The following is a 25,821-nucleotide window of genomic DNA, read 5'->3' as shown; positions in this document are numbered from 1 at the left end:
TAATTTCCAATAGAACAGAATTATTTACAAAACCACAAACACTCCCTATAAGCTATGACGTACCTCGTACGATATCCAACAAGGTTCCCGTAGTAGTGAACATATTTAAACCATGATGCATATTAAATTTTACAAACCATTGCTCAATTGGATTAACATCTGTTTCAGCGGCATGTACAAGAAAGACAGACAGATTAGTCATATAAGTACACAAGTATTTAGGGTGATATCCAACGTCAAGCAAACAAGCCTTTGCTCACACAACATGGTTTCCTTTTCTCCTCCCTCTTGCAATCCCCACAACCAAACCCTCTGGAGCAAATTTCAGGGGTCCACAGGGGGATATTGCTGTATGCTTACGTCAATATTACTCGGCTACGAGTGATTGCCAAAGTTGATGATGCCTACATGCTCTTCTCAAATGTTGCCTACAATGGTGCACTGCTCTTCAACTGAATTCTTAGTAATGAACATTCCTGCATATTTTTTTCTGGCCAATTTATTTTTCTCTTTTTTTCTATTCAGACTTATAACACACCCTTCACCAAATAGAGAAAGTTACAAAAAAAAATTGCAATATACATTATCCCGAAACTGGCTTTCTCTCCACTGAAGTTGGTATACTACTTATGCACCATTTGAGATTGTGCCAAATGCTCACTACCAAGTTGTCAAATTCCCCCCCTGCTAGCAGGATTTTGTGCGAAATTTTTCTTTTGAAATGAAAAACATGGCACCACCTTACGTGAGTACAAAAACAGCAACAACAACACAAGGAAGCATCAATAGCCAGTGAGGATAAATAAGTGGAAATTATAAATCTCTCACCTGTATTATATGTTAACTCTTCTCGGTTGATTTTAATACTCCACGAATCCACACCTTCTCCCTTTTGTTTAAAGAAAGGATGGTAACCCAAAATTTTTAGTCTTAAATACTTGAAGAGTCACATACATTTAGGTGCAGACTGATTTCCCAATTATGAATTTTCGTAGCTGATAGTCTCATAGCTTACGGGCGGTGGCAGAGGGACGAGTGGCGAGAAAGGGCTCATCTCTCTACCACAGCCCACCTCACTTGAGTATAAGCTGAGGGAGGCTTTTTCAGCATAAAAAATGTGCTGAAAAAGTTGGCTTATATTCGAGAATATGTTTTGAAGGGAAAAAAATGAACAAATTCCTATGCCCCGCAAATAACTCAGAGATGCATTTTAAATAAAAGCACACATTCTACTCATGTAAAAACACCAGGCAGGCCCACAAATAACCCAGAGATGCATTTTAAATAAAAGGGCACATTCTACTCATGTAAAAAGATGCTGATTCCTTGATCGTCTGCGGGCCGGCTTTAGAACGTAATTGGGCCAGATCTGGCCCCTGGACTTAGTTTGCTTACCCATGTTCTAAAGAAAGGCTTGGACTAACTGATATTATAGTTTGAAGTCTTGTTTGTTTCTGTTATATTTTGTTCCCCAAAGACCCATTTATCCTAAATAAAATCCAATATGGCAGACATGTCCATACAAAACATTGAGATCCAAACATGAAATTTTGCAGGTAGCCCTTATAAATAACGTTTAAAACCATAAGTGCAGATGCACCTCAGGAACCTGCCTTAAACCAAGTCAGATTGCTTGTCCATCTAGCTCAGGCTGGCCCAACTGGGCCGCAAGAGTACTCTGACTATGTAATCTGTGGGCCACACACTGCCCTGATGCAGTTAGCGCTTTCCCAGCTTCGGGAAGGAGGTAATAAGGTTCTAGGACCTTGGCAGAGCCTTTGCGCCTCCTTTCCCAAACCAAGCACCTCACTTAGCTGGCTTTGGGAAGGCAGTGTGAGGGCTGAGAGGGCGTCATATGTTGCTGAGGGCCAACAGAAAAGGTCTTGAGGACTGCATGTGGTCCTTGGGCTACACATTGGACCACTGTAAGTTTCCAGCCAAATGTTATGGCATTGTTTAACAAGTATTCTGGTGACAGTGGCTGTCTGGAGTTCAGGCAGAGGTGACCACCTGCTACCTGATCCCTTTTAACCGGAAATAGCCAGGAAGCGAACCTGGGACCTTCTGCATGTAAATGATGTGCTATGAGCCCTTCCGCAATGCTTTACCAGAGTCATTTTGAAGTAGAAGACTTTGGAATAGGTACTGTTGAAGATCTGGATGCTGGGAGCAAGACCAGCTGAAGTAAAAAGAACTAGATTTTTCCGTCTGTTCTCCAAGGTGTCAGGCTTATTGATATTATACAAATGACAGCGGACAATCTTTAACAAGGGGAAAAAACCCAGGATTAACATACAAAGCACATATCCACAACATCTGGAATTATTAAAACTTTAAATGACAACCTAAAAAACTGGACTGTTGATTTCAAAAGCGGAAGCTGCAATAAATAAGGCTTTAAGGAGCCATAAAGGAAAGGAAGGTAGAAATCCTCATTTTGTGGGACAACTTGCCCTCCCCCTCCTCTCAGGTGATTTTGCCTGCTTTTGGCTGGCATGGGCAAGTGCCACTGAGAATTAGGCAGTTTCGGGTTAAAGTATAGAAAATGATCATTATCTAACAAATTAATATACCTGAATATCACAAGGCAGTTTACAATATAAAAGCACAAAATATGTAATATAATAGCAAAAAAATCCCACAATAGATTCCCCCCCAGACACATTTAAAAGGCCATAGATGGTTTAATTAGCCAAAACGCCTAAAATGTTTAAGTTTGACCTTCTGTTGCACCCCAAGGCCCCTTCCTGCCATCTTTCCTCTTCCTTTCCCTGACAATATCCTGAGGCAGTGTTGGCAAGGCTTTCTTCACCAGGCCAGACCTCCTTCCACCTTCCCTGCCCTACCCTCCAGCCCTGGGACTCCTCATAAGAGAGCAATGCCTGAAGGAAGACTTGTGAGGGGAGAGACCTCACCAGGCCAGGCCTCCTTCCACCTTCCCTGCCCTACCCTCCAGCCCTGGGACTCCTCATAAGGGAGCTGTGCCTTGAGGAAGACCTGTGAGGGGAGAGACTACTTCAGGTAAGGCCTAAAATGTTTAAGTTTATCTTCTGTTGCACCCCAAGGCCCCTTCCTGCGAAAATTACAGTATCCTCAGGCAGTTTTTTCCACTGTGTCTATTTCATAGGCATAGATCTATAAATGCGGAGCCGGCGCCTGTTCTAGGTGTCTTTCTTTGCAGTTACCTCAGGAACTGCTAACCCAGCATCTACACGGGTCTCTCTTCGAGGGTCTGAGCACCATGGTGCCTACAGGCACCAGCTTGGTGGTCCCTGGCTTTTTATTTTAAGTTTTATCTCAAAAGAGAAAAAATGCCCCCTCATAATCTGGTTGGTTTTGAAGGATTTGCACAGGGCAAAAACTGGCAGGGATGGTTTCCCTTCTTGCCTGCTGGTCCATCCTATTTGCTTGCCAACCATGGGGAGGCTGTTCAGGAAGCGGGTGGGAGCAGCAGCAATGGCTGTACTGTGTCTAATTTTGTGTTTTTTCCATGCCCCGCACAGCAGCCAGGATGTGTTATGCCACACTCCCCATGGCAGCCATTTTGTGACTGGCACTCACAGCACTTCCTTCAAATTCAAAATGTGCCCACTGCCCCCCCCCCTCCAAAAGGTTGGCAACTTCCGATGTAGCTCCATGAAGTTCATGCTGTTCATATGGCAGGAGGGAAGAAAGGGAGAATCCTGATTCCAAACTCATTAGCCCTGCAGCATGTAAAAGAAATTACCTGCCTATATTCATAGCTGCAGCAAGTTCAGAAGCTAGAACACCCTTTTATTGTTTATTTAAACAAACTGCAATACCATGTTTTGTTATGATGCCAATAAATAAATAAAAGTTCTTTAAATCACATATGGTGTTGTTAAATCCAGGGGGAGTCTGAATAACCAATAATATTTCACTCCATTTAGCTAAGCTTCTGAGTCTAACCTCTTCCGATTAAGTTAGTGATGAGAGCTAACAATCCATTTAAACATACCACATTTTTCTGTGTACAAGACTAGCTTTTCTGACCCAAAAATGAGGTTCAAAATTTAGGCTTGTCTTATACACATGTAGTGCTGAGAAGGGACGGGCGAAAGGTTTTTTGGCGCAAGCCCAAGATTGTAAGCTGCGATTGGCCGCTTGATTGGGTGGGGTGTGTGTGCCGAAAATCGCTCACCGCCTGAACGCAGCACACAACCGCTCGTGTCGCTTACAATTGTTGCTTACAATTTCGGGCTCATACTTTGTTCCAACAGGTGAGCCATTTTTGGCATCTCCTCCCCCCCAACAATCAAGCGGCCAATCGCCACTTAAAAACTCGGGCTTGCGCTTTGTTGTGGCAGGTGAGCGATTTTCGGCATTGGATGCTTGATTGTTTGGGGGGGGGGTCCCAAAAATCGCTCACCCGCCGGAACACAGCACACAACCGCTTGCATCACAGCTGCCTGATCGCCGCCATTAGCCCTCCTGATTCCCGCTGCGGAAGCTAATAGACAGCTGCTCTTGTCGCAGCAAGCGGGAGCATGATTGGTGGCCGCTGGCGGAAACCGGGGAGCTGATAGGTGGTTTCCGTTTGCGTCACTCGGTTGTGTGTGTGTGGGGGGGGGGGGAAATAGCTAAAAGAACTGATTAGCTAATTCTGCTGAGCCAAAGAATGGTATATCGGTAAGTTATTCCCCACTGCCATAATACAAATGCAGTGGTATTTACTGAGCTACTCCCCATTCAGTTGCAACTGGAAATACATTGCTGGAAACTTACCAAACTTTTATCTGAAAGAAACAATTTAATTGCCTTAGATGACATATTCCGCTCATCTCCTGTGTAGCAAGAAAAACTCGAATTGGCCACCACTGAGTGAGAGAAAAAATATATTGAACACTAATATATTCAAAGATGATATTACAGAACTAGAATATCCTGAAACTCAAATAAAAAATGAAATTGGGGACTGAAATAGATCGCATTGGCTTTTGTGAGTTATAAATAAAAAAATACAGTAGTAATAATCACATCAACAACATTTGATATTATTAGCAGTCTCAGGAAGGAAGTTTTACTGGGAGACATGGGGTTTAGGGTGGGCAATAAGAAAATAAATAATACATTTATGATAATCTTTAAACCAAGGCTAGACTGCATGGGTTTGGACAACCAAATTAACCTTTGTGCTTCAGTCAGTATCTTCCCAAGCTCTCTCACTGTGGCTCACTTGACTCCTAGACAACACACATTCAACATCATTAGCAAATATCTCTTGCTCTTTAATATGGTGGGTTTTTTAAAAGAAGCTTCTTGAACCTGCTGCAATAATATATATATATATATAGGATTCAGTTCCCCAAACTGTGTGCACACATTTCCCTTTTAAATCCCTATAGTGATACATCACTCGGACAAAATAAAGTTCTGATCTTTATGGAGTCCTTTGCAAATCACAGCACATGCAAATGGCTGCAAGGTTCAGTGCACTAGTAACTAACCAACCCGTATGCAAGAATAGGAAGGTGAAATAAAGTAAAACACAACTTACCATTTACATTGTAGCTAAGTCCTGATGAAAGTTGTAGAACAGCTGCAAGCACAAGATAAAGCTGCAACAGCGCCATCTGTAATTGTAAAAATAATATAAATGTGCATTTAATTCAAAGCTATATATAAAGCTGGTCCACCAGTAGTCACATGATATGCACAGTGACCAAGGAAGACAACAAGGATGCAGATAAGAGCAACATGCTTGGTCATCAAAGAGTCCCCTTAGGTGCTATGGAAACTGCAAGCTGAAACCTGCTTCCTGTTCCAAACACTGGGTTGACCTATGGCAGAAAGAAGATTTAGTTCCCACCCCAGATGCAGACTATAAGCAACTGGTATGTGCAGGATCAAATTATTTCTTATGAGCAGGAAACAATAATACTCAATCATAGATACCCCCATTACTCCTGTTTTTTCAACAGAGATATATGGTAGAACAACAGAAAGCTAAATGTGGGTATTCACATTAAGAAAAAACTCATTTGAAAGCCTCAAGCATAATGATAAAACCAAAGTAATACCAAAGATCTATTTAATACTCCCAATATATGCAAAAGAGTCTCTTTGTCCTTCCTACAATGTTAATAATATTATAAAGCATTCTAACCACTGCACCATATTGGCAACTTGTAATTATAATTATATCATTAATATAATATAATATAATATAATATAATATAATATAATATAATATAATATAATAATTAATATAAATAATTATATCATTATTATCATTAAACAGAAAGTGTGAATACTTTCTTCAGCAGATTAATGAATTGCTACATTTCCTATTATTGGCATGGGGGTGCCATACTTGGCATTATCTTGTGCCCAAATTAAACATGTCTGTCTTTCTTTAAACCATTTCTATACCACTTCACATTTTAAAAGTAATCTCTAAGTAGTTTTTCTGTCTTAAATAGAGCATTACTAAAAATCCAGGTAAAACATTACAAATGAGAGTCAGATACATGCAAATACAGTAATACTCCCCAATGGAATGCAGCAAAAGAAAAATCCAGCAAAACAAAATCATTGGGCCAATTGTAACTGAATGCTGTCTTGTAGAAGGCAGTCTCCTGAAGATGATAATGTATGATTTGGGGTGACCCAAAGCTTATGGTAGGGTTCATATCACCAGCACAAACTTTGGAGAGGTCATCCATTTCCAATTTTATATGATTTGATTACAAGGCCAGTAAATGACAAATTTAAAGATGCCCAATCCCTCTGTTTTTCTCAAAAAAATCCACAGAAAGCTCTCCATGCAAACAGAACAAAAAATATGGGGCTTTACAATCCCTGCTATTCCACCCCCGCCCTTGTTTAATAATGGCTGCTCTAACTCTAAAAGGGAAATAATTTCAACTGTCCTTGCTTCAAGGAAGGTTCTCACATGCCTTCTTTGCCGAGGCTATGTCAGTTTTGCTGAGCCATCTTTGCCACTTCCAAGAGAGCCAGCCAACTGTTTGCTTTTATCCTGGGTTCCAGAGGATGACAGTTGGAAGAGTTCAAGTTCCGTCACAGTGACTCCTAATAGCAGCAGGACTCATAAACTCATCCAGCTTCAGAAATGCTTGTGGGGATAGATTTTCAGAATTTAAAATTATGTGGCAGGAACAGGCTACGTGGAAATCTTCCCGTAGTCCTCACATAAAAATGAGGGTCAGTGGCTCCGATACAAAAACTACACAGGAGACCTGTCCTCCATGTTAATTTCCTCAGTTCATCTGTTGCTAGAACCACATAGGATGCAGCTATATGAAGCGGGAGTCTTTCAAATTAAAAATAAAAAAAACCCACAGTTGCGAGACTAAAGTGAACGCCATGAGGGTATCTTCAACCACCCAGTTAGAGCTTCATCTAGGGCAGAAGGGAAGCTGATAAAAGATGGAAGCAAATGGAAGAAAAAACTCAGGTCTCTGAATAACTTGTCTTAGCTGAACATCTTCTTAGTCATAAAAATGAATCACTTCCATTAGCAATTCTCTTTAAAAAAATTAAAATACTTTAATCTGTTTTGTGGGCGTTTCAGTTTACAAACAACAACAACAACAACAACAACAACATCATAATAATAATAATAATAATAATAATAATAATAATAATAATAATAATTTATTTATACCCCGCCCATCTGGCTGGGCTTCCCCAGTCACTCTGGGCGGCTTCCAAAAGAATATTAAAATACTGTGATACATCAAACATTAAAAGCTTCCCTAAACAGGGCTGCCTTCAGATGTCTTCTAAAAGTCTGGTAGTTGTTGTTCTCTTTGACATCTGGTGGGAGGGTGTTCCACAGGGAGGGCGCCACAACCGAGAAGGCCCTCTGCCTGGTTCCCTGTAACTTGGCTTCTCACAGTGAGGGAACCGCCAGAAGGCCCTCGGTGCTGGATCTCAGCGTCCGGGCAGAACGATGGGGGTGGAGACGCTCCTTCAGGTATACTGGGCTGAGGCTGTCAAACCCCCCCCCCCCAGTGAAATTATAAAAAGAAGGAAAATTAGATATTTACATCAGTGGTATAGATAAGGTTTTTGCTGCCTGGCACGGTCACTGAGTTCGCCGCCCCTCTTGCTGGTCCTCATGCGGGAGTCCTGTCGATTTGCCACGGTCCTCCCCTCATCTCCCCTCCAACTGTCCTTCCCTTCTCCCCCCACTCCTAAGGGGTGGGAAAGAACTCAGTTCCTGTCACCTCAGACTCCACCTCTTCTTTGCTTTACTTAATGCCTCATCATGTTCTTGGTTTCTCTTGCTTCAGCCACAGACTGAAGCACCTAAGTGCCTAAAGTGAGGCAGGAAACAGTTAAGCGGGGAGATGTGGAAAGGTGGGAGGGGGCACAGAGAGAGAGAGAGGAGGAAAGAGTCGCCCTGTTAATTTATTCGAAACTTCAAAAACACAGCTCATTACACAGGAAAAGAAACCCAAACGTGCAGCCCTGACCCTCAAATGAAAGGTGACAGCAGGCGACCACAGCCTCTCCCACCTCTGCGCCCTTTTTGGGAGTCCGTGTCAGCCCCAGAGGGACCCTGCCTTGACCCGTGAGCAGCACAGCTTCAACCGCGGCCACACAGACACACACAAAGCACCTGAGGCGAGGGCGGGACCTGGACAGGCAGGGAGAGCACATGTGCTCGGCCCTGGCCACAGAGGTGGGAAGGGGACGCAATGTAACTCAACCCTGCTCAGTCCCTTGATGTAATCGTGTGCAAACACACAAACACACCGTGCCCAGACCTTGCCCAGCCCACCACCGCCCTGGATGCCTCCTTTGCCTCAAAGGAGACCGTGTCAAGAAGAGTTCAGCCGGCATTTTGTCACCTCCCTCAGGGATAACACCCGGGGCGGCCTGCACCCCCTTCCTACGCCACTGCCAGTAGCCCATCCCCAACACCTTCTTAATGAAGGGAGAACCAGATGCCTCAGTTTGTTGTAAAAATCACATTTAAGTCACTAAAAAAAGTTGGAGAGCACAGGTGACACAGATTTCAATGCATTCATAATCCCAGCTAGCTGAACAGGTGTGTGTATGCGTGTGTGTGCTCCTCAGCATTGCTGTTCTCTACTACAGACACTTTGTGGCAGCAAAGCACAACATTTTCTGCACTTCAGGAGAAGAGAGTTCTGCTCCTGCCTATGCCCAGCCCAGCTCTATCGACAACAAAAAAATACTGTATTTTTTGCTCTATAAGACTCACTTTTTCTCTCCTAAAAAGTAAGGGGAAATGTGTGTGCGTCTTATGGAGTGACTGCAGGCTGCGCGGCTATCCCAGAAGCCAGAACAGCAAGAGGGATCACTGCGCAGCAATTTCTTGTTTTCCTCCTCCAAAAACTAGGTGCATCTTATGGTCTAGTGCGTCTTATAGAGCAAAAAATACGGTATATAAAAACCAGCTGTGCAGAAATGACTTACATGAGGGACACTAGAGGGCAGCATTCACACTGCCAAAAAAGCACTCTCTGGCTGTATCTATACACTGAATTAGCAGATATTTCCTCTCCTCAGAAAAACCTGAGAACTCAGCTGGGGGAGGGAAGAGCTCTGACATTCTGTAACACAGTACTCCAAATGCAGTCGCATCATGGATTTATATGACAGCATTATGCTATCAGCAGTTTTTATTCCCAATTCCTTTCCTAATGGCTCCTAGCATGAAATTTGCCTTTTTTAGAGATGCCACACTGGGTTGGTATTTTCACTGAGCTTCCCACTATGACTCTTGATTCCCGCCTAATATTGGAGGCAGAACACTCTTTTCACCCTCAGTAAAAGGTTCTTTAATTCCTCCCCACTTTTGCCATCAAGGTTGTGTCATCAGCATATCTGAGGTTGTTGATATTTCTTCTGGCAATCTTAATTCCGTCTTCATCCAGCCCAGCCTTTCACATGATGAATTCTGCATATAAGTTAAATAAGCAGGGAGACAATATACAGCCTTGTCGTACTCCTTTCCCAATTTTAAACCAATCAGTTGTTCCATATCCAGTTCTAACTGTAGCTTCTTGTCCCACATAGAGATTTCTCAGGAGACAAATGAGGTGATCAGGCACTCTCATTTCTTTAAGAACTTGCCATAGTTTGCTGTGGTCGACACAGTCAAAGGCTTTTGCATAGTCAATGAAGCATAAGTAGAAGTAGAAGGAAGATGAGTCCCTCAGGTCGGAAGGCATCCAACAAGTTACTGAGGAAGAGCAGAGGACAAGTATAAGGAGATTCAGAGCTGATGAAGTGGCTGGTCACTCAGTTGCGGATATGCCTGGAAGCGAAAGGAAAGTCCAATGCTGTAAAGAAAAATATTGCATAGGAACCTGGAATGTAAGAATCATGAACCTTGGTAAGCTGGATGTGGTCAAAAATGCGATGGCAAGAATAAATATTGACATCCTGGGCATCAGGGAACTAAAATGGACGGGAATGGGCGAATTCAGTTCGGATGACCATCATATCTACTACTGCGGGCAAGAATCCCGTAAAAGAAATGGAGTGGCCCTCATAGTCAACAAAAGAGTGGAGTGGCGAAAGCTGTACTGGGATGCAATCTCAAAAATGATAGAATGATATTGATATGAATCGAAGGCAGACCTTTTAACATCACAGTAATCCAAGTTCATGCACCAACTACCGGTGCTGAAGAAACTGACATTGACCAATTCTATGAAGACTTACAACACCACCTAGAAATGACACCAAAGAAGGATGTTCTTCTCATTATAGGGGATTGGAATGCTAAAGTAGGGAGTCAAGAGATAAAAGGAACAACTGGCAAGTTTGGCCTTGGAGTTCAAAACGAAGCAGGGCAAAGGCTAATAGAATTCTGTCAAGAGAACAAGCTGGTCATCACAAACACTCTTTTCCAACAACACAAGAGACATCACATGGACATCACCAGATGGGCAGCATCGAAATCAGATTGATTATATTCTCTGCAGCCAAAGATGGAGAAGCTCGATACAGTCAGCAAAAACAAGACCTGGAGCTGACTGTGGCTCAGATCATCAGCGTCTTATAGCAAAATTCAAGCTTAAACAGAAGAAAGTAGGAAAAACCACGGGGCCAGTAAGATACAATCTAAATCAAATCCCTTATGAATACACAGTGGAAGTGAGGAACAGGTTTAAGGATTTAGATTTAGTGGACAGAGTGCCTGAAGAACTATGGATGGAGGCTCGCAACATTATACAGGAGGCAGCAATGAAAACCATCCCAATGAAAAGGAAAGGCAAGAAAGCAAAGTGGCTGTCCAACGAGGCCTTACAAATAGCGGGGGAGAGAAGGCAAGCAAAATGCGAGGGAGATAGTGAAGGATACAGGAAATTGAATGCAGATTTCTGAAAAATAGCAAGGAGAGACAAGAGGGCCTTCTTAAAACGAGCAATGCAAAGAAATAGAGGAAAACAATAGAATGATAAAAACCAGAGATCTTTTGTACAAAGATTAAAGGACAAAAGTGATAAGGACCTAACAGAAGCACAAGACATCAAGAAGAGGTGGCAAGAATACACAGAATAATTATACCAGAAAGATATGGATGCCTCATACACCCCAGGCAGTCTGGTTGCTGACCTTGAGCCAGACATCCTGGAGAGTGAAGTCAAATGGGCCTTAGAAAGGACTGCTAATAACAAGGCCAGTGGAATTGATATTCCAGCTGAACTACTTAAAAATTTAAAAGATGAAGCTGTTAAGGTGCTACACTCAATATGCTGGAAAACTCAGCAGTGGCCAGAGGATTGGAGAAGATCAGTCTGCATCCCAATCCCAAAGAAGGGCAGTGCCAAAGAATGCTCCAACTACCGCACAATTGCACTCATTTCACACATTAGCAAGGTTATGCTTAAAATTCTACAAGAAAGGCTTAAGCAGTATGTGGACTGAGAACTCCCAGAAGTGCAAGCTGGATTTCAAAGGGGCAGAGGAACCAGAGACCAAATTGCAAACATTCGCTGGATTATGGAGAAAGCTAGAGAGTTCCAGAAATAACCTGTACATTAAAATAAACAGAGGCGTAAGTAGACACATTTAGCAATGCAGTGTATTTTAAATATATGAATTATTTTATTGTGTACTGCTTCAGTGACATTTTCGGAGGGGGGGGGGAATCTTGGCCAATAAACTTCAGTAAAATTATTGACAAGCAGCTACTAAATGCGTTTCATCCTAGGGAACAACAAGTGAAAATTCATCACCTCTTTTCAAAAATATTTTTCCTAAACAGAAAGACTACAGCTAAAGATGAAAAAGTTGTACATATGTTCGTTCAAAAAAAAACCCATTAACATTTGTGGTACATAGTTACTGATAAAAGCAACACATTATTATAACGTTATTACGATTGCCAGTCAACTTCCTGCAGAATCACCAGAATTTACTGAAGCTCTCTTGGGTGGGGGTTTTGATGCCACTTTATTTCTTCTTAGTTTCCTTTTTAAGAAGTTCCATATCTCAATTTCAAATACATACAGAATAAATGCCACAAAAATGATGCCTCCCATTAAAATAGTCGTCATTGAAGTGATAAGAGAGTTTCCTGGGAATGCCAGTGGAGAATCGTCAATATAAATCTGCAACAGAAAATATTGTAATTCCAACAGTCACTTCCCTTTAAATTGACTATTGCTCACCCTGTTGACAACAAGAAAGTGAAACTGGTCTAAGTGATAGCGAAAGCTGGCATATGCAAATCTAAGTGGTGGGGGAACAGAAGCAGTCATCTGAGTTTATAGGGAAACCAATTTGGTAAGCATTGCATGTGGTTTGTTGCAAGATACTGCATTATTATTGTACCTCGTAAAATAAAATACAGAGAAAAGTATGGGCTAGGAAAGTATGGCTCTCTTTGTTAGGCATAGGTTTTTCCTTGTATTCTCAGTCAATCATTTCTATGAGGGAAGGCTCACAGTTCAGTGGTAAAGCACGTTTTGCTTACAAAAGGCCAAAGGTTCAGTTACTACAACTATTTCTACTTCAGAAAGATTTGGGGTAGCATGGCTAGGAAGGAACTCTCCCTGAAATATTGGAGAGGTGCTGCCAGCCAGAGGAGACTAGCCTTCCCAGACATTTGGGACTTCCATCCCTATTAGCCCTTTGCAGTCCCAAATCACCTGGAAGGCATTAGATTGGAAAGGCTGGAGCAGAAAGTTAACCTGGCCCAGATTATCCAAGTGACTCTATCAGCTCTTGTTTGAGATGGCAGCCTTTCCATGGTCATATGTTTGGCACTGGCAGGCCTGCCAAGAGGGCAGGGGGCATATTGCTGTGCCAGAGCCAGCACACGGCCCAAACTCTGAACTTTAATTAACCCCCCCCCCCCCCCACAATTAAGTTTCTAGAGCTTGTACAACAGAAGTGACAAAGCAAAATCTTCAGGCACCATTCAAAGCATTGCTTTGTGAGCTAAGAGGCTACTCCTGCCTTGCAGTGTTTTTAATTAATGACTGAAGTCACAGTTGTGCTATTTAAATATCTGCTGGGCTTCTCTCACTAAAGAGTACTTGCCTCAGTTCTGGGCCTTGGCATCCAGAAAATCATTCATATATACAGGGTGAGTCCTTTAAAAGAGGCCCTGTGGATACAGAGTACACATGTTCCACGGGGCCTCTTTTAAAAGACACACCCTGTATGAAGCTATATATATATATGTAAAAGCTCCAGTCTGCTTTAGCTTCCACTTCTGTGTGTTTCCCTAAAGTGTCCTTCTCCAGTCCAGTCCCCCTTGCACTCGCTAATTCCTGCTGTTCTCTGGGAATGTGCTGAAGTAAGGGCTAAATATGTGGGAACATTTTGTACAATCTTGTATCCTATTTTATGTTTGTTAATTCATTCTGTGTGTAATTTGTGTGTTGTTGTTTTTTTAAAAGAGCTAATGACAATACCTGAAATTCGTCAAATAAGTTACAAAAGGAGACTCCAGGAATAGTTGATACCCTGAAATGGAAAAGCTCAGATCCCTGTTGGAAAGGGGGGGGGGGAAGTTGTTACTAATATGCTGTAACATTTGTTCTCATTTTTTAAATTAAAACTGTAATCCTTGGCTATTAATGTGATCTGGTTGCTGAAAGAAAATAAGTGTTTTGTATGACCTGAACAGAAATACATATATGGCTGGCTGAACTGCAATGTGGCACATGGTGCAATATTGCCTCAATATTGCTGCTCCATTTTTTAAAAAAATGATTCTCTTAAATGTGATAAACTATAACCGAAATATAAAGTGTTCATGTTCACTTGAAATGTTTCACAGAAATAATGTGCAGTACCACGTAGAACAGACAGGAGCTGCTTGTTGAGAAAAACATCTTACATGCACACAATTGTTTGTATAACTACAGCCTAAAAATCAGTGTTGCTAGCAACTGTGTTATATCCTTGGAACAGAAAATTTCTGATATTTTGAATTAATATGCAAATTAAAAAGGTAAAGGTACCCCTGACCGTTAGGTCCAGTCGCGGATGACTCTGGGGTTGCAGCGCTCATCTCGCTCCATAGGCTGAGGGAGCCGGCATTTGTCCACAGACAGCTTCCGGATCATGTGGCCTGCATGACTAAGCCACTTCTGGCAAACCAGAGCAGTGCACGGAAATGCCGTTTACCTTCCCGCCAGAGCGATACCTGTTTACTTTTATGTGCTTTCGAACTGCTAGGTTGGCAGGAGCAGGTACCAAACAACGGGAGCTCAGCCCGTTGTGGGGATTCGAACCGCTGACCTTCTGATCCGCAAGCCCTAGGCTCAGTGGTTTAGACCACAGCAGCACAATGTCAAATGTATATTGCACGGTGGCTCAACATATGGTCCAAGGGCTGCATGTGGACCTCAAGGCTTTTCCCCCCACCCCTCAGCAACATCTGATGCCCCCTCCCCAAACCTCGTGCTGCCTTCTTTAAGTTGGGTAAGTGCTGGGAAGGAGCTGTGAGGGCTGACAGGATCCTAGAGCCCTCCTGTCTCCTTCCCAAGGCCTGATGCCTTTATTACCCAGCTTTGGGAAGGCAGCACAGGGGTGGGGGTGGGTCATGCATCAATTTTAGGCCTTGTTCCACCACACCACCTGCCCACATGACTAACCTTTGTGTGACCCGCAGGTTTGGTGTCGAGGTACACCGACAAGTCAGCATGGCACCAACATTCCTCTGATGAAAATCAGGACATATCTTTTGGTGCCATGCTAACTTGTGCGAAAGCGCAGCATCCTCCTCCCCAGGGTCAGCAGTGACGCTGGAGGGGGTAAATGGGACATTCTAGGATCAAATCAATTCAAGAATTGATGCTTTTGAATTAGGAACAAATCAATTCAAGCAGTGGCGTAGCGTGGGTTGTCAGCACCCGGGGCAAGGCAAGTAATTTGTGCCCCCTAATCCGTGGATTTGCGGCCCCTAACCCTAACCCCCAGATGTTGCGCCCGGTGCGGCCGGCCCCCCCTGCACCCCCCACACTACGCCACTGAATTCAAGAATTGATGCTTTTGAATTATGGTGCTGGAGGAGACTCTTGAGAGTCCCATGGACTGCAAGAAGATCAAACGCATACATTCTTAAGGAAATTAGCCCTGAGTGCTCACTGGAAGGTCAGATCGTGAAGCTGAGGCTCCAATACTTTGGCCACCTCATGAGAAGAGAAGACTCCCTGGAAAAGACCCTGATGTTGGGAAAGATTGAGGGCACAAGGAGAAGGGGACGACAGAGGACAAGATGGTTGGACAGTGTTCTCGAAGCTACAAACATGAGTCTGACCAAACTGCGGGAGGCAGTGGAAGACAGGAGGGCCTGGCGTGCTCTGGCCCATGGGATCATGAAGAGTCGGACATGACTAAACGACTAACAACAAAAGGATCAAATCAGAAGCTGGGATGGCTTCTTCAAATTCTGGGATGATGCAGGAAAATTGGGGCACTTTGAAAGGGTTTCAGTACTCTTGTGACCCACTTTGTTTGAAAAGTTGGACCACCCAGGTACAAAGAGTTTAAGGTAAGAAGAGTTGGGGTTTAAGGTACAGTGGTACTTCTGGTTACGAACTTAATTCATTCCAGAGGTCTGCTCTTAACCTGAAACCATTCTCAGCCTGAGGTACCACTTTAGCTAATGGGGTCTCCCACTGCCGCTGTGCTGCCAGTGTGCAATTTCTGTTCTCATCCTGAGGTAAAGTTCTTAACCCGAGGTACTACTTCCAGGTTAGTGGAGACTATAACCCAAAGTGTTTGTAACCTGAAGTGTTTGTAACCCGAAGTGTTTGTAACCCGAGGTAGCACTGTATTTTCTCTGGCACTTACAGTTATCGTTATAGATAGGCCATCTGGGTTATATAGTTCAGTTTTGAGTCTGTGCTCCAAATATTTTTTCATTTTTAACATACTTGATGTTTGATTGGTACCTGAAAAAACAGTTTAAACAGTCACAGAGTGGTAGGTTTCAGTTTCTTCCTTCTTTTTCACATTTCAGTAGGGCCTGAATACAGATGAATAGCCAGATCTATTTCTCATGAAATGTAAAAGTATGAAAGGTATCAGAGGCACAGCATGATGTATTAGAGCTGCACAGGGTCTTCTACAGCGGCTTTCCAGAGGTTAACAAACAGCAGTGCTTTTTTTTCTAAAAAAAGTTTAGGGATGCTCTCATTTTTCTACTCATATTGAAATAGTGCCCCTCAATGAGGCCAAACCTAGATTCACAAAATGTTTAGGGTTATGCGTACCTCTGAATCCCCTCAGAAAAAAGCACTAATGGTGATTACTGGTAATTATCACGAGTGGGTGAAAAAGGAGGGGTGTGGGCAAACATTAATATGAAATGTTGGTTAACCTGAACTCCTCTTTGTTATAGCTGAAGTGCCACCATAACTATTAGTCATGGTAAAAGCTAGCAGGAGAACTAGAGGAGGAAGAACAGCTAGGGGGAGGGGTATACCCATGGTAAACCAATGGGTTGTGTTATGCTTGTTTCAGGCCTTAAGGGTCTGTGGGTGTAATAGGTTTTGCATGCAGAAAGAATTGGACTAGATTCAAATCTTTCCACATCAAGTCTTCCCTGAACTAGAACTTGCAACAGCCCCAGCAGGCATGGCCAATGGATAGGGATGATGGGAATTCAGCAACATACAGGGGACCAAAGGTTCATCACACCTACTACAGGGCCAGAAAGAGAGCCTGAAAATACATTGACAAGTGTTTCCAACAGAACCTCTCCGATACGAAAGATAATGATGAATCCCAAGATTCTTCTGCTCCCTACCTGAAACTTTCCAGTTGGTTCTGTTGTTGACTTCTATGATTGTGATAAAATAAGGAGATGTCAGATTTACAGAGCGACCGTCATCCTCAATGGTGAAATAGAGAGGAAGCCTTGATACTGGGAATTTCATTCGCAGGGCCTGGCAATGAAACATATATAGAAATCACTGACATTAAAATGATGCCTGCATGGAAAGACATGGAATGACACAAATGTAAGTATTTACATAATCTGGTTTAGTTCTGCTAAATAGGAAGTCTGATGCTGGACCTACAAATTGGTAATGAGCTGAATGAAAACCAATGGACTGAAAATCAGTCCCAGAAGGTCTGAGATTCTGTAGGTAGGTGGCACATCTGTTAAATCTGTTATGCATAAGGTTGCACTCCTTCTAAAGTAGCGTTTCACAAGCTGGTAAGGAGGCAGCCCAGCAGGGCCTAACGTTCCTTTTTGCCACGTGTGTTTTCTTGGAGTCCTGGTTTGTTTCCAGAAAGAGAGGGCAATCGCTGAGGCTCCCGTTTTGACCAGTAGAGCCCGCAGTCCAGAACTCCCAGGTCAGCTAAGTGCGGTGGTGGGGTGGCCATGGGTAGGGCTGGGCGAGCCAGAGTTGCTTGTTGTTGCTGCCAGTGCTGGGTTCGGTGGCAGCCTGGCCTGACTCTGAAAGGTGCAGGGTGCAATCCACCTCAGCGCTTAGTGGATCAGGGCCATCAGATGTTGCCAATGAGCGTAGGGCCCATCGGCAGCTTTGCACTGGCTCTGTATGGATTTTAATTGATTTTTACTTATGGGAAGACAGCTGCCCCCATGCCCCCCTCTTGGCTACGTCCATGTGGGGTGGGCCACAGGAAGAACACAAGGTCAGAAGAGGGCCATGGTAGGGAAAAGGTTGGGAAACACTGCTCTAAAGGATCAAATTATTAGATTGAGCACACTCCTAAATATAGCTTTGTCAATGGAGAAACAGATAAGCCTTTGTGGGAAGGAATGTCTTTCACATTAATTTAGGTTGGTGTGCCAGCTGCAGCTTCTTCTGGAAAGCGATAGCCTGGCCACAGTTATCTGGAAACAAGGATTGACTACTGTATTGGGTTGCATCTGGGGCTACCTTTGGAGACTGCTCAGAAATTGCAATTACTGCAGAATACAGCTGCTAAGTTAGTAACTGTGAGTGGCTCAAAAGGCTTCACTAGCTACCAGTCCATTTCGCCTTTAAAGCCCTATACAGCTTGGGACCCAAATACCTTGAAGAACCATGGGAGTCTTTAGAAATTCCCCCACCATCTGAGGTGTGGCAGAAGGCAGCCAGAGAAAAGATTTATTGGTTATGATGCCCCATTTGCAGAATTCCCTCCCCAAAGATATTTGCCTGTCACAACATTGTCATCTTCTCAGCAGTAGCTAAGGGTATTTTTGCCTTCTTAGGTTTCTTAACGTACTGTTATTTTGATATACCCGGTACTTTACATACTGGATGTAATGGTTCCAGGATACAGTGGTACCTCCAGATGCGAACGGCATCTGTTCTGGAGCCCTGTTCGCATCCTGTAAGATGCGACAGCGCGTCTGCGCGTGCGTGGGTCGCGTTTTGCCACTTCCGCGCATGCGTGTGATGTCATTATGAGCGTTTGTGGTGCGCGAGTGGCGAAACCCAGATGTAACACACTCCGTCACTTCCGGGTTGCAGGGGAGCGCAACCCGAAAGCGCTTAACCTGAAGCACATTCAACCCGAGGTATGACTGTACTACATATCTCCTCCGAATAACAAACAAAAAGCTGCACATGTAGGCATAGCCCTTACCTTCTCCTTGCAATCAGAAAAGGCAACAGAAAAGGACAGCTTCATATTTTCTGTACATCCACAGTCAGAGCGATTTGACTTGCCAGCACATTGCTTGTACCGTCCAGAATTCTGTTGGAAAAGTAAAGGGACCCCTGACTGTTAGGTCCAGTCGCGAACGACTCTGGGGTTGTGGCGCTCATCTCGCTTTACTGGCCGAGTGAGCCAGGGTTTGTCTGCAGACAGCTTCCGGGTCATGAGGCCAGAATGACAAAGCCACTTCTGGCGAACCAGAGCAGCACACAGAAACGCTGTTTACCTTCCCGCTGCTTGCACTTGATGTGCTTTTGAACTGCTAGGTGGGCAAGAGTTGGGACCGAACAATGGGAGCTCACCCTGTTGTGGGGATTTAAACCGCCGACCTTCTGACCGGCAAGCCCTGGGCTTTGTGGTTTAGACCACAGTGCCACCCGTGTCCCAAAGAAGGTATAATCAAGGCAATTCTCGACTGTGCTTACAAAGTAGACCAACATATGCAATGGAAATCATTTGACCTCTGAATCAGTCTATAGTTTTTCAACTATCAGTGGACTGGAGAGCCCTGCGTGTTCAAATTTGGTGAAAAAGGTTGTCAGAAAGAAAGGGAGAGTCAGGGCAAAGAGAACTATGCAATAATTCTTGTTCCTTAGTGAACAGGAAGCGTGATATGCAGTTGGGTTGAAGAGAAGCATTCTCTTGAGCAAGAGACTAATGAGCTGAATGGACATTGGGGCTCTTGGGTGACAGCAAATAATTTTGCAGATGAAGTTCTCTGTCTGCTTTTCAGCCTTTCCCTTTTTCTTCTCTACACTCTCCATATTCTTAAGCAGCTTTGATACTGTGGACTTTGAGAGTCTTTAATCAGATGTAAAATATCATTATCTTGAATATATGGAATAGTGCAAAAGGAGCTAGGCATACAATCCTCTACTGCCTCTTGTTGTTAGAACAGGAAAACATGGAGGATTGTAAAACGGGGTGAGACAGTAGAGTTCACCTAGGGCAAAAAAAAGGAAATGCTCATATTGGCTGCTCTGGGTGCTTAAAATTGTTTCCATAGCTCCTAAAGTATATTTACCTTGAGTGTGTGGAAAGTAGTTGGGCAATTTTATCAACATATGTTCTGATCCTATCTATCCTATTACTGCAAAGGTTTGGCAAGTGATATAAGGTGGCCATGAGGTGGCCATAAAGTTAAAACATAAGGATTCGAGCCCAAGTTTTCAGGTTATTTTTCTTAAAAAAATAGCAAAAACCAGCTATTTATAGTGGGAAGCAGACAGATGTTGAGTCTATAGTATGTGCAAGCAGGATGCCTAAGTTTTGGGGAAAACTCTATAGAAATGCTTATCTGGAAGTTGAATTTCAATATTCTCCTCTTAATTAGAAATCTCTTTTCTTAATGCGTGTATATGTATGTAAAGAACATGCAACAGCACGGAGTGCAAAATGGATAGCAATTTTTTAAAATGTGCATTCTCAAAGCTCTTACAGGAGTAGCTATGAAGACTTACTTTTGAATTTGTAAAATAATCCCTCAGTTTAGGTTTGCTGGGGTCAGCATTATAGAAATTTTCTGTGAGTGGAACAGCAATTCCCAAAACAGATGGTGGCCTGTAGTTCACCTGTACAAAAAACAACACATTTTAATGGGGAAATTTATTGATTATTTGAAGAATTTTTGCAAACAACTTAAATCGTTAGCGGGACTGACATAAAAATGTGCAGTGAAAATCATTTAAATAAAATACAAAGGATAAATAGTAAATAGATATGAATTGGCTATGCAGTGGTAAAAGATAAAACATAAGTAAGCACAGAAAGGGTCAATGATTTTATGTTTTCTTTCTTTTTCTTTTTCTTTTAATTAATTTTTATTAATTTTATGTTTTCTAATTGGTTGTATAAATTTATTTGTGTGATAATCTTTGTAAATGAAAAAAAGAGGGAAATTATTGTGAGATAAGATGGCGCCTGGCACACTTCCCCCGTGCCGATGGACGCCTGTGCCGATAGAAAAAACTTGAGCTCTCTTAGCTCTCTTAGCAGAGTCCTTAGCAGAGTTTTGCAGCGGCAGAAAGTTTTGCCTTGTGTGTGGATAATAAATCAGACTGAATGCAGGCTTCTTGCTAATCTCCAACAGCCTTTAATGAGAAGAAAAAGATCATAAATCAGCCCAGCGAGAGAGCAGACATCCTTTCGTCTCTCAGACAAAAAACGAAAGGAAACTCACACACAAAGAAATATTCCCATATGTGAACGAAACCACGCCTCAGAATGTGAGACGTCACACAGAACTGTTTAACCCTGTAAGTTCTGATTCTCCTTACACCCCCTCTCGTCTGGCATCCTGAGGGAAACTGTGAGTATAACTCACCCCAAACACAACCCTTCACAGAACTCCCCATGTCGCTGGAAGGTCAAGGGTTTGGTAAACCCATCAGCTAGGTTCTCCCGGCTCGAACAATACTTGAGCCGTATCCAACCTGCCTGGACACTTTGACATACATTCTGGAAACGTATGTCCAAATGCTTGGTTCTGGACTTGAACTGTCCAGATTCTGCCAACCTAAGACAAGGTTGATTGTCTCCCCAAACAGTTATGGGCGAGTAACAATTCCCACAGATCTCTTGGATCAAGCATCGGTAGAAGTCCAAGTCCCTGCACAAATCAGACAGCGCACTGAACTCAGCCTCAGTGGAAGAAAGTGCAATAAGACTTTGCTTCCGGGACTTCCACCCAACCAGGGATTCCCCAAACTTTACCACCAGCCCAGACACAGACTTCCTGTCCCCAAGAGATGCCCAATCGCTGTCACTCCAGCATGTAAGCCGTGCGTCACCTTCAGCTGACAACGTGAGGCAAAACTCTTTGGTATCCTGCAAATACCTCAACACTCTCTTGATGCCTTGCCAGGCATTCACACTGGGCTTTGTAGCCTCCCTGCTGAGCAGATTCACAGCAAACGCTATGTCTGGTCTGCTCCACTGAGAGAGATACAACAGACTCCCTAGCGCTGACTGAAACACCTCAGGGTTTTGGAACTCAGAACGCTCCCCAAGCTGACTGTCCTTCACGAAGTTGGTCTCCATGGGCATTCTGACCCCTGCACAGTCAGACATCTGGAACTTCTCAAGCAACTGCTCAATCTTGCCTTTCTGACTGAGCAAGAAACTCCCGTTCTCAGACCTGTCTATCCTAACGCCTAGATAAACCTGAACGGGACCAAGGTTTTTGAGCTTAAACTTCTTACCAAGCTCTTTGGCAAAACCTTGCACCTGTCTACCTGTCTGTGCCACATACAGAATATCATGTACAAACACCAGAATCGCTTCCTGTGTCTCTCCTGACCCTTTCATGTACAGGCAACTGTCTGCAAGACTCTTCCGGAAACCGAAACTTTCCAGAGCTTCATTCAGGCACATGTTCCAATTTCTGGCTGACTGTTTCAAACCATAAATTGTCTTGTGCAGCTTCCACACAACACCTGGCTCATTGCCCTCAAACCCTGGAGGAGGTAGCATGTACAGATCCTCCTTCAGATCCGAGTTCAAATAAGCCACATCCACATCAAAGTGGTGCACTTGGTGCCCTCTTTGAGTAGCTACTGCTAAAAGCACGCACAGAGTCTCACTCCGGGATGTAGGAGCATACACCTTGGTGTAATGCAGCCCCCTTCTCTGCGTGAACCCTCTGGCTACAAGCCTCGCCTTGTACTGTGGTTCTCCAGACGTTGTGGGCTTAATCCTATAAACCCAGCGACAGCTCACGGCCTGCTTGCCCTCTGGCAGCTTCGTGGTGGAGAACACACCTAAGGACCTCATTGAGTTCAACTCCTTTCCCATTGCCTCTTGCCACTTCCTGGCTTCTGCTTCAGACAACTGTTGAACCTCCTCAAAACTCTCAGGTTCACACTGCGCTAAACCAACCCTCACGCTGGTGACCTCAAACCTCTCAGGTGGTACCCCCTTTGTAGTGCGTGTGGAACATCTGAGCACTGTCTCAGGTGCTTCTTCTGACCCACTGGGGCCAGCAAGTGTGTCTTTGTTATCAGAAGACTCCCCCTCTGACTTACTGCGTCTTCTGGCCTTCTGCACTTGACTAACGGGAGACGAAGGCTCACTTTTGGGCTCTCTTTTAACAACCTGTGGAGATGCCCCTCCTTGTTCTTGACCCTGGTCAGAGACCTGGTCCTCATCAACAGGTTCAGCTTCTAACTCTCCCTCCTCATCAGAATCAGACAGACATTCTGAGAGAACGTCAGGATTTGCATGGATCCTTGACCAACCACTCTGCTCACAGAACTCAGCATTTCTGCTGACTAGAATCCTGGACTGATCGCCTTCTGGATAGGCAAACCTCCACCCTTTTGTCGCAGGCTCGTACCCACAAAAGATAATTTTCCGGGACCTCGGGTCACCTTTCTTGCGTTGAGCCTTTGGCACAAGCACCCAAGCTTCGCAACCAAACACACGGAAGAAATGCACCTTGGGCTTCTTCCCGTGCAGCAGAAAATAGGGCATGTCCCCTACAACAGAGCTATAGGACCTGTTCAACTTGAAGCTGGCAGCTTTCCAAGCTTCGGCCCAAAAGCTCTGAGACAAACCAGCATCAAACAGTAGAGCGTCAGCTGCCTCAGCTAGCGTTCTGTTCCTGTGCTCCGCTACGCCATTCTCCTGAGGAGAAAAAGCAACCGTCAACCTGTGACTTATTCCCTTCTGGTGGAAGAAACTCTGCAGAGCAGACCCGGTGAACTCTCTGCTTCGGTCACTCTGAAAACTCTGCACCTTGGTGGAAAACTGTAGTTCCACCGCCGCAACCCAGTCTTTGATCAGTTGCGCCGCCTCGTTTTTCCGTTTCAGCGAGAAAACCCAGCTGTTCCTAGAAAAATCATCTGTCAGCGTGAGCGCATACCTGGCCCTGCCCAGACTCGGCACTGGCATGGGACTACAAAGGTCTGTATGCACAAGCTCAAAAGGCCTTGTGTTTACCCTCTCCAATCTGGCATAACTGCACCTTTTTATCTTTGCTCTTTTGCATGCCCTACAATCCAATAATTTATCACATGCTTTCATCTTACAACCTTCAGTGCATTCGGGCAACTTCTGGATATATTTCCAACAGCTGTGCGACATTCTCCTGTGCCACAAGTGAGCACATGAGTCATGTGTGGGAATGTTAGCACACTGTGCCTGTGCTGTCTCAGCGTCCCCCTTACCCTCCAGAGGTGTCTCCAGAACAAAGAGGTTGTTCTGACATGCAACATTGACCAGTTGTTTCCCACCCCTGGAAATAGAACAGACATCATTTTCAAAGCAATCTTATAACCCTCCTTTACAAGAGCAGATACAGATAAAAGACAACATTTCATTCCTGGCACAACGTAGACCTCCAGCTCTGCCTGTAAAAAAGAAACAAACACATTGCCAACAGTGGTTAATTGTCTCTGTGAGCCATCAGCAAGAGTGACTGTTTTCCCAGTTGAAACAGCCCTGCAGTTCCACATTTCACCACTAGATGGTGATGGCATCAGGTGATGGCTGGCTCCTGAGTCGATGACCCAACGCAGCATGCTGCCCTCACTGGAGTTGTCCCTTAGTGTTGCCATAGAGGCAGCTAGGTGATAAGAAGAAGCGTCTTTCTCACTTCCTCTGTCACGTCCTCCCTTCACATTCCCAAACTGGCCTCCTCTCCTAGACTGGCTGCCATGGAAACCTGGCTGGCTGCCACGAGGACTTGGCTGACTGCCATGAGAAGCGACCTTGGAGACATCCTGCCCGGCCTCTCTGGCTCTCCTCGGACAGGATCGACGCAGGTGGTCAACAGACCTGCAGACAAAACAACGACGAGTGGAAAAAGCCTGAACTGTGCCTTCTGGCTTGCCCCCCCTTGCTACTGGCAGGGCACTCTGCGCCAGCTCGGCCCTCTCTGAGACGGTGTTCCTCCTCGTCACACAAACGACCGGTCACATACTGTAGCGTAAGATCCGCTGAATTCATCAATTCCAAAGTTAGACACAAATTGTCATAACTTTTGTCCAAAGAGCTGAGCAAAATATAAACTTTCAGTTCCTCAGTAAAGTTGACTTGCAACAGTCTCAGCTTGTTGAAAACAGAGAGCATCTCAGTCACATGCTGTCTGATGCTATCACCAGGACGCAGCTTCAGCTCAAACAAGCTTCTGGTGGTGTGGATCTTTGCCCCAGCTGTGGTCCTGTGGTGCACTCTCTCTAGTGCCTGGTAGGCCTCATGAGCAGTCTCAAGACCCTCCATCAAAGGTAGCTGTGAGCCCTCCAAACTGAGCACTATAGCTCCTAGGGCTTTCTGATTTTTCCTCTGTGAGGCTTGGGCAGCTGCAACATCCGCTGCTGCATCTCCGGCTGCAGCTTGCTGTGGGGGCCCTTGGATTGCCTCCCACACACCCTTGGCTACCAGCCAGCCTTCAGCTTCCTTGACCACTCCTCCCAGTTTCTCCCATTTAATTTTTCGAAGGGGACGGAGTATGACTCCTGGCCATCTGCCATCTTCTCCCCTGGGGCTGAGCCTACTCACGTAACAGCAGCTCCTCTTGGCACCCGGTCCTGAAGATGCGATCCTCCCCAGCAAACTTCGCTGCCTCAAACGTTAGGCAGAAGCTCCAGTTGGCTTCTCCCACACACACAGGCACGACGTGGCAACAGCTATCAAAGCTTGGCTAGCTTCCATAACCTGTGAGATAAGATGGCGCCTGGCACACTTCCCCCGTGCCGATGGACGCCTGTGCCA

The 25,821-nt window shown here is 44.4% G+C and overlaps 2 protein-coding genes across 13 annotated transcripts in view; both read right to left on the bottom strand.

Annotated features, from left to right (window-relative positions):
• LOC310841298 (cation channel sperm-associated auxiliary subunit beta-like) overlaps nt 1–25,821 on the bottom strand; it is a 105,436-nt gene that overhangs the window by 39,874 nt on the left and 39,741 nt on the right. Inside the window, exons 1-6 of one of the 12 annotated variants that reach the window (XM_083731934.1) lie at nt 8,034–8,152; nt 5,519–5,594; nt 4,747–4,838; nt 2,109–2,261; nt 829–889; nt 64–159 (exon numbers count right to left, since the gene is read on the bottom strand). In XM_083731934.1, coding sequence (XP_083588060.1) covers nt 64–159; nt 829–889; nt 2,109–2,261; nt 4,747–4,838; nt 5,519–5,594 — 478 coding nt within the window. In that variant the 5' untranslated portion in view covers nt 8,034–8,152. The other 11 variants (XM_083731928.1, XM_083731936.1, XM_083731935.1 and 8 more) reach the window with 11 other exon arrangements.
• LOC310841450 (cation channel sperm-associated auxiliary subunit beta-like) overlaps nt 12,052–25,821 on the bottom strand; it is a 50,303-nt gene continuing 36,533 nt past the window's right edge. The window contains exons 20-25 of the mRNA XM_083732558.1: nt 20,571–20,681; nt 19,039–19,149; nt 17,240–17,378; nt 16,282–16,382; nt 13,893–13,967; nt 12,052–12,581 (exon numbers count right to left, since the gene is read on the bottom strand). Coding sequence (XP_083588684.1) covers nt 12,360–12,581; nt 13,893–13,967; nt 16,282–16,382; nt 17,240–17,378; nt 19,039–19,149; nt 20,571–20,681 — 759 coding nt within the window. The 3' untranslated portion in view covers nt 12,052–12,359. The remainder of the gene's footprint in view (nt 12,582–13,892; nt 13,968–16,281; nt 16,383–17,239; nt 17,379–19,038; nt 19,150–20,570; nt 20,682–25,821) is intronic.

This window comes from Podarcis gaigeae (genome assembly GCF_964106915.1).
Source record: "Podarcis gaigeae genome assembly, chromosome: 1".
NCBI classification, from domain to species: Eukaryota; Metazoa; Chordata; class Lepidosauria; order Squamata; family Lacertidae; genus Podarcis; species Podarcis gaigeae.
The sequence above is the reverse complement of the archived record's forward strand: the minus strand, read 5'-3'. Positions and strand labels throughout refer to the sequence as shown.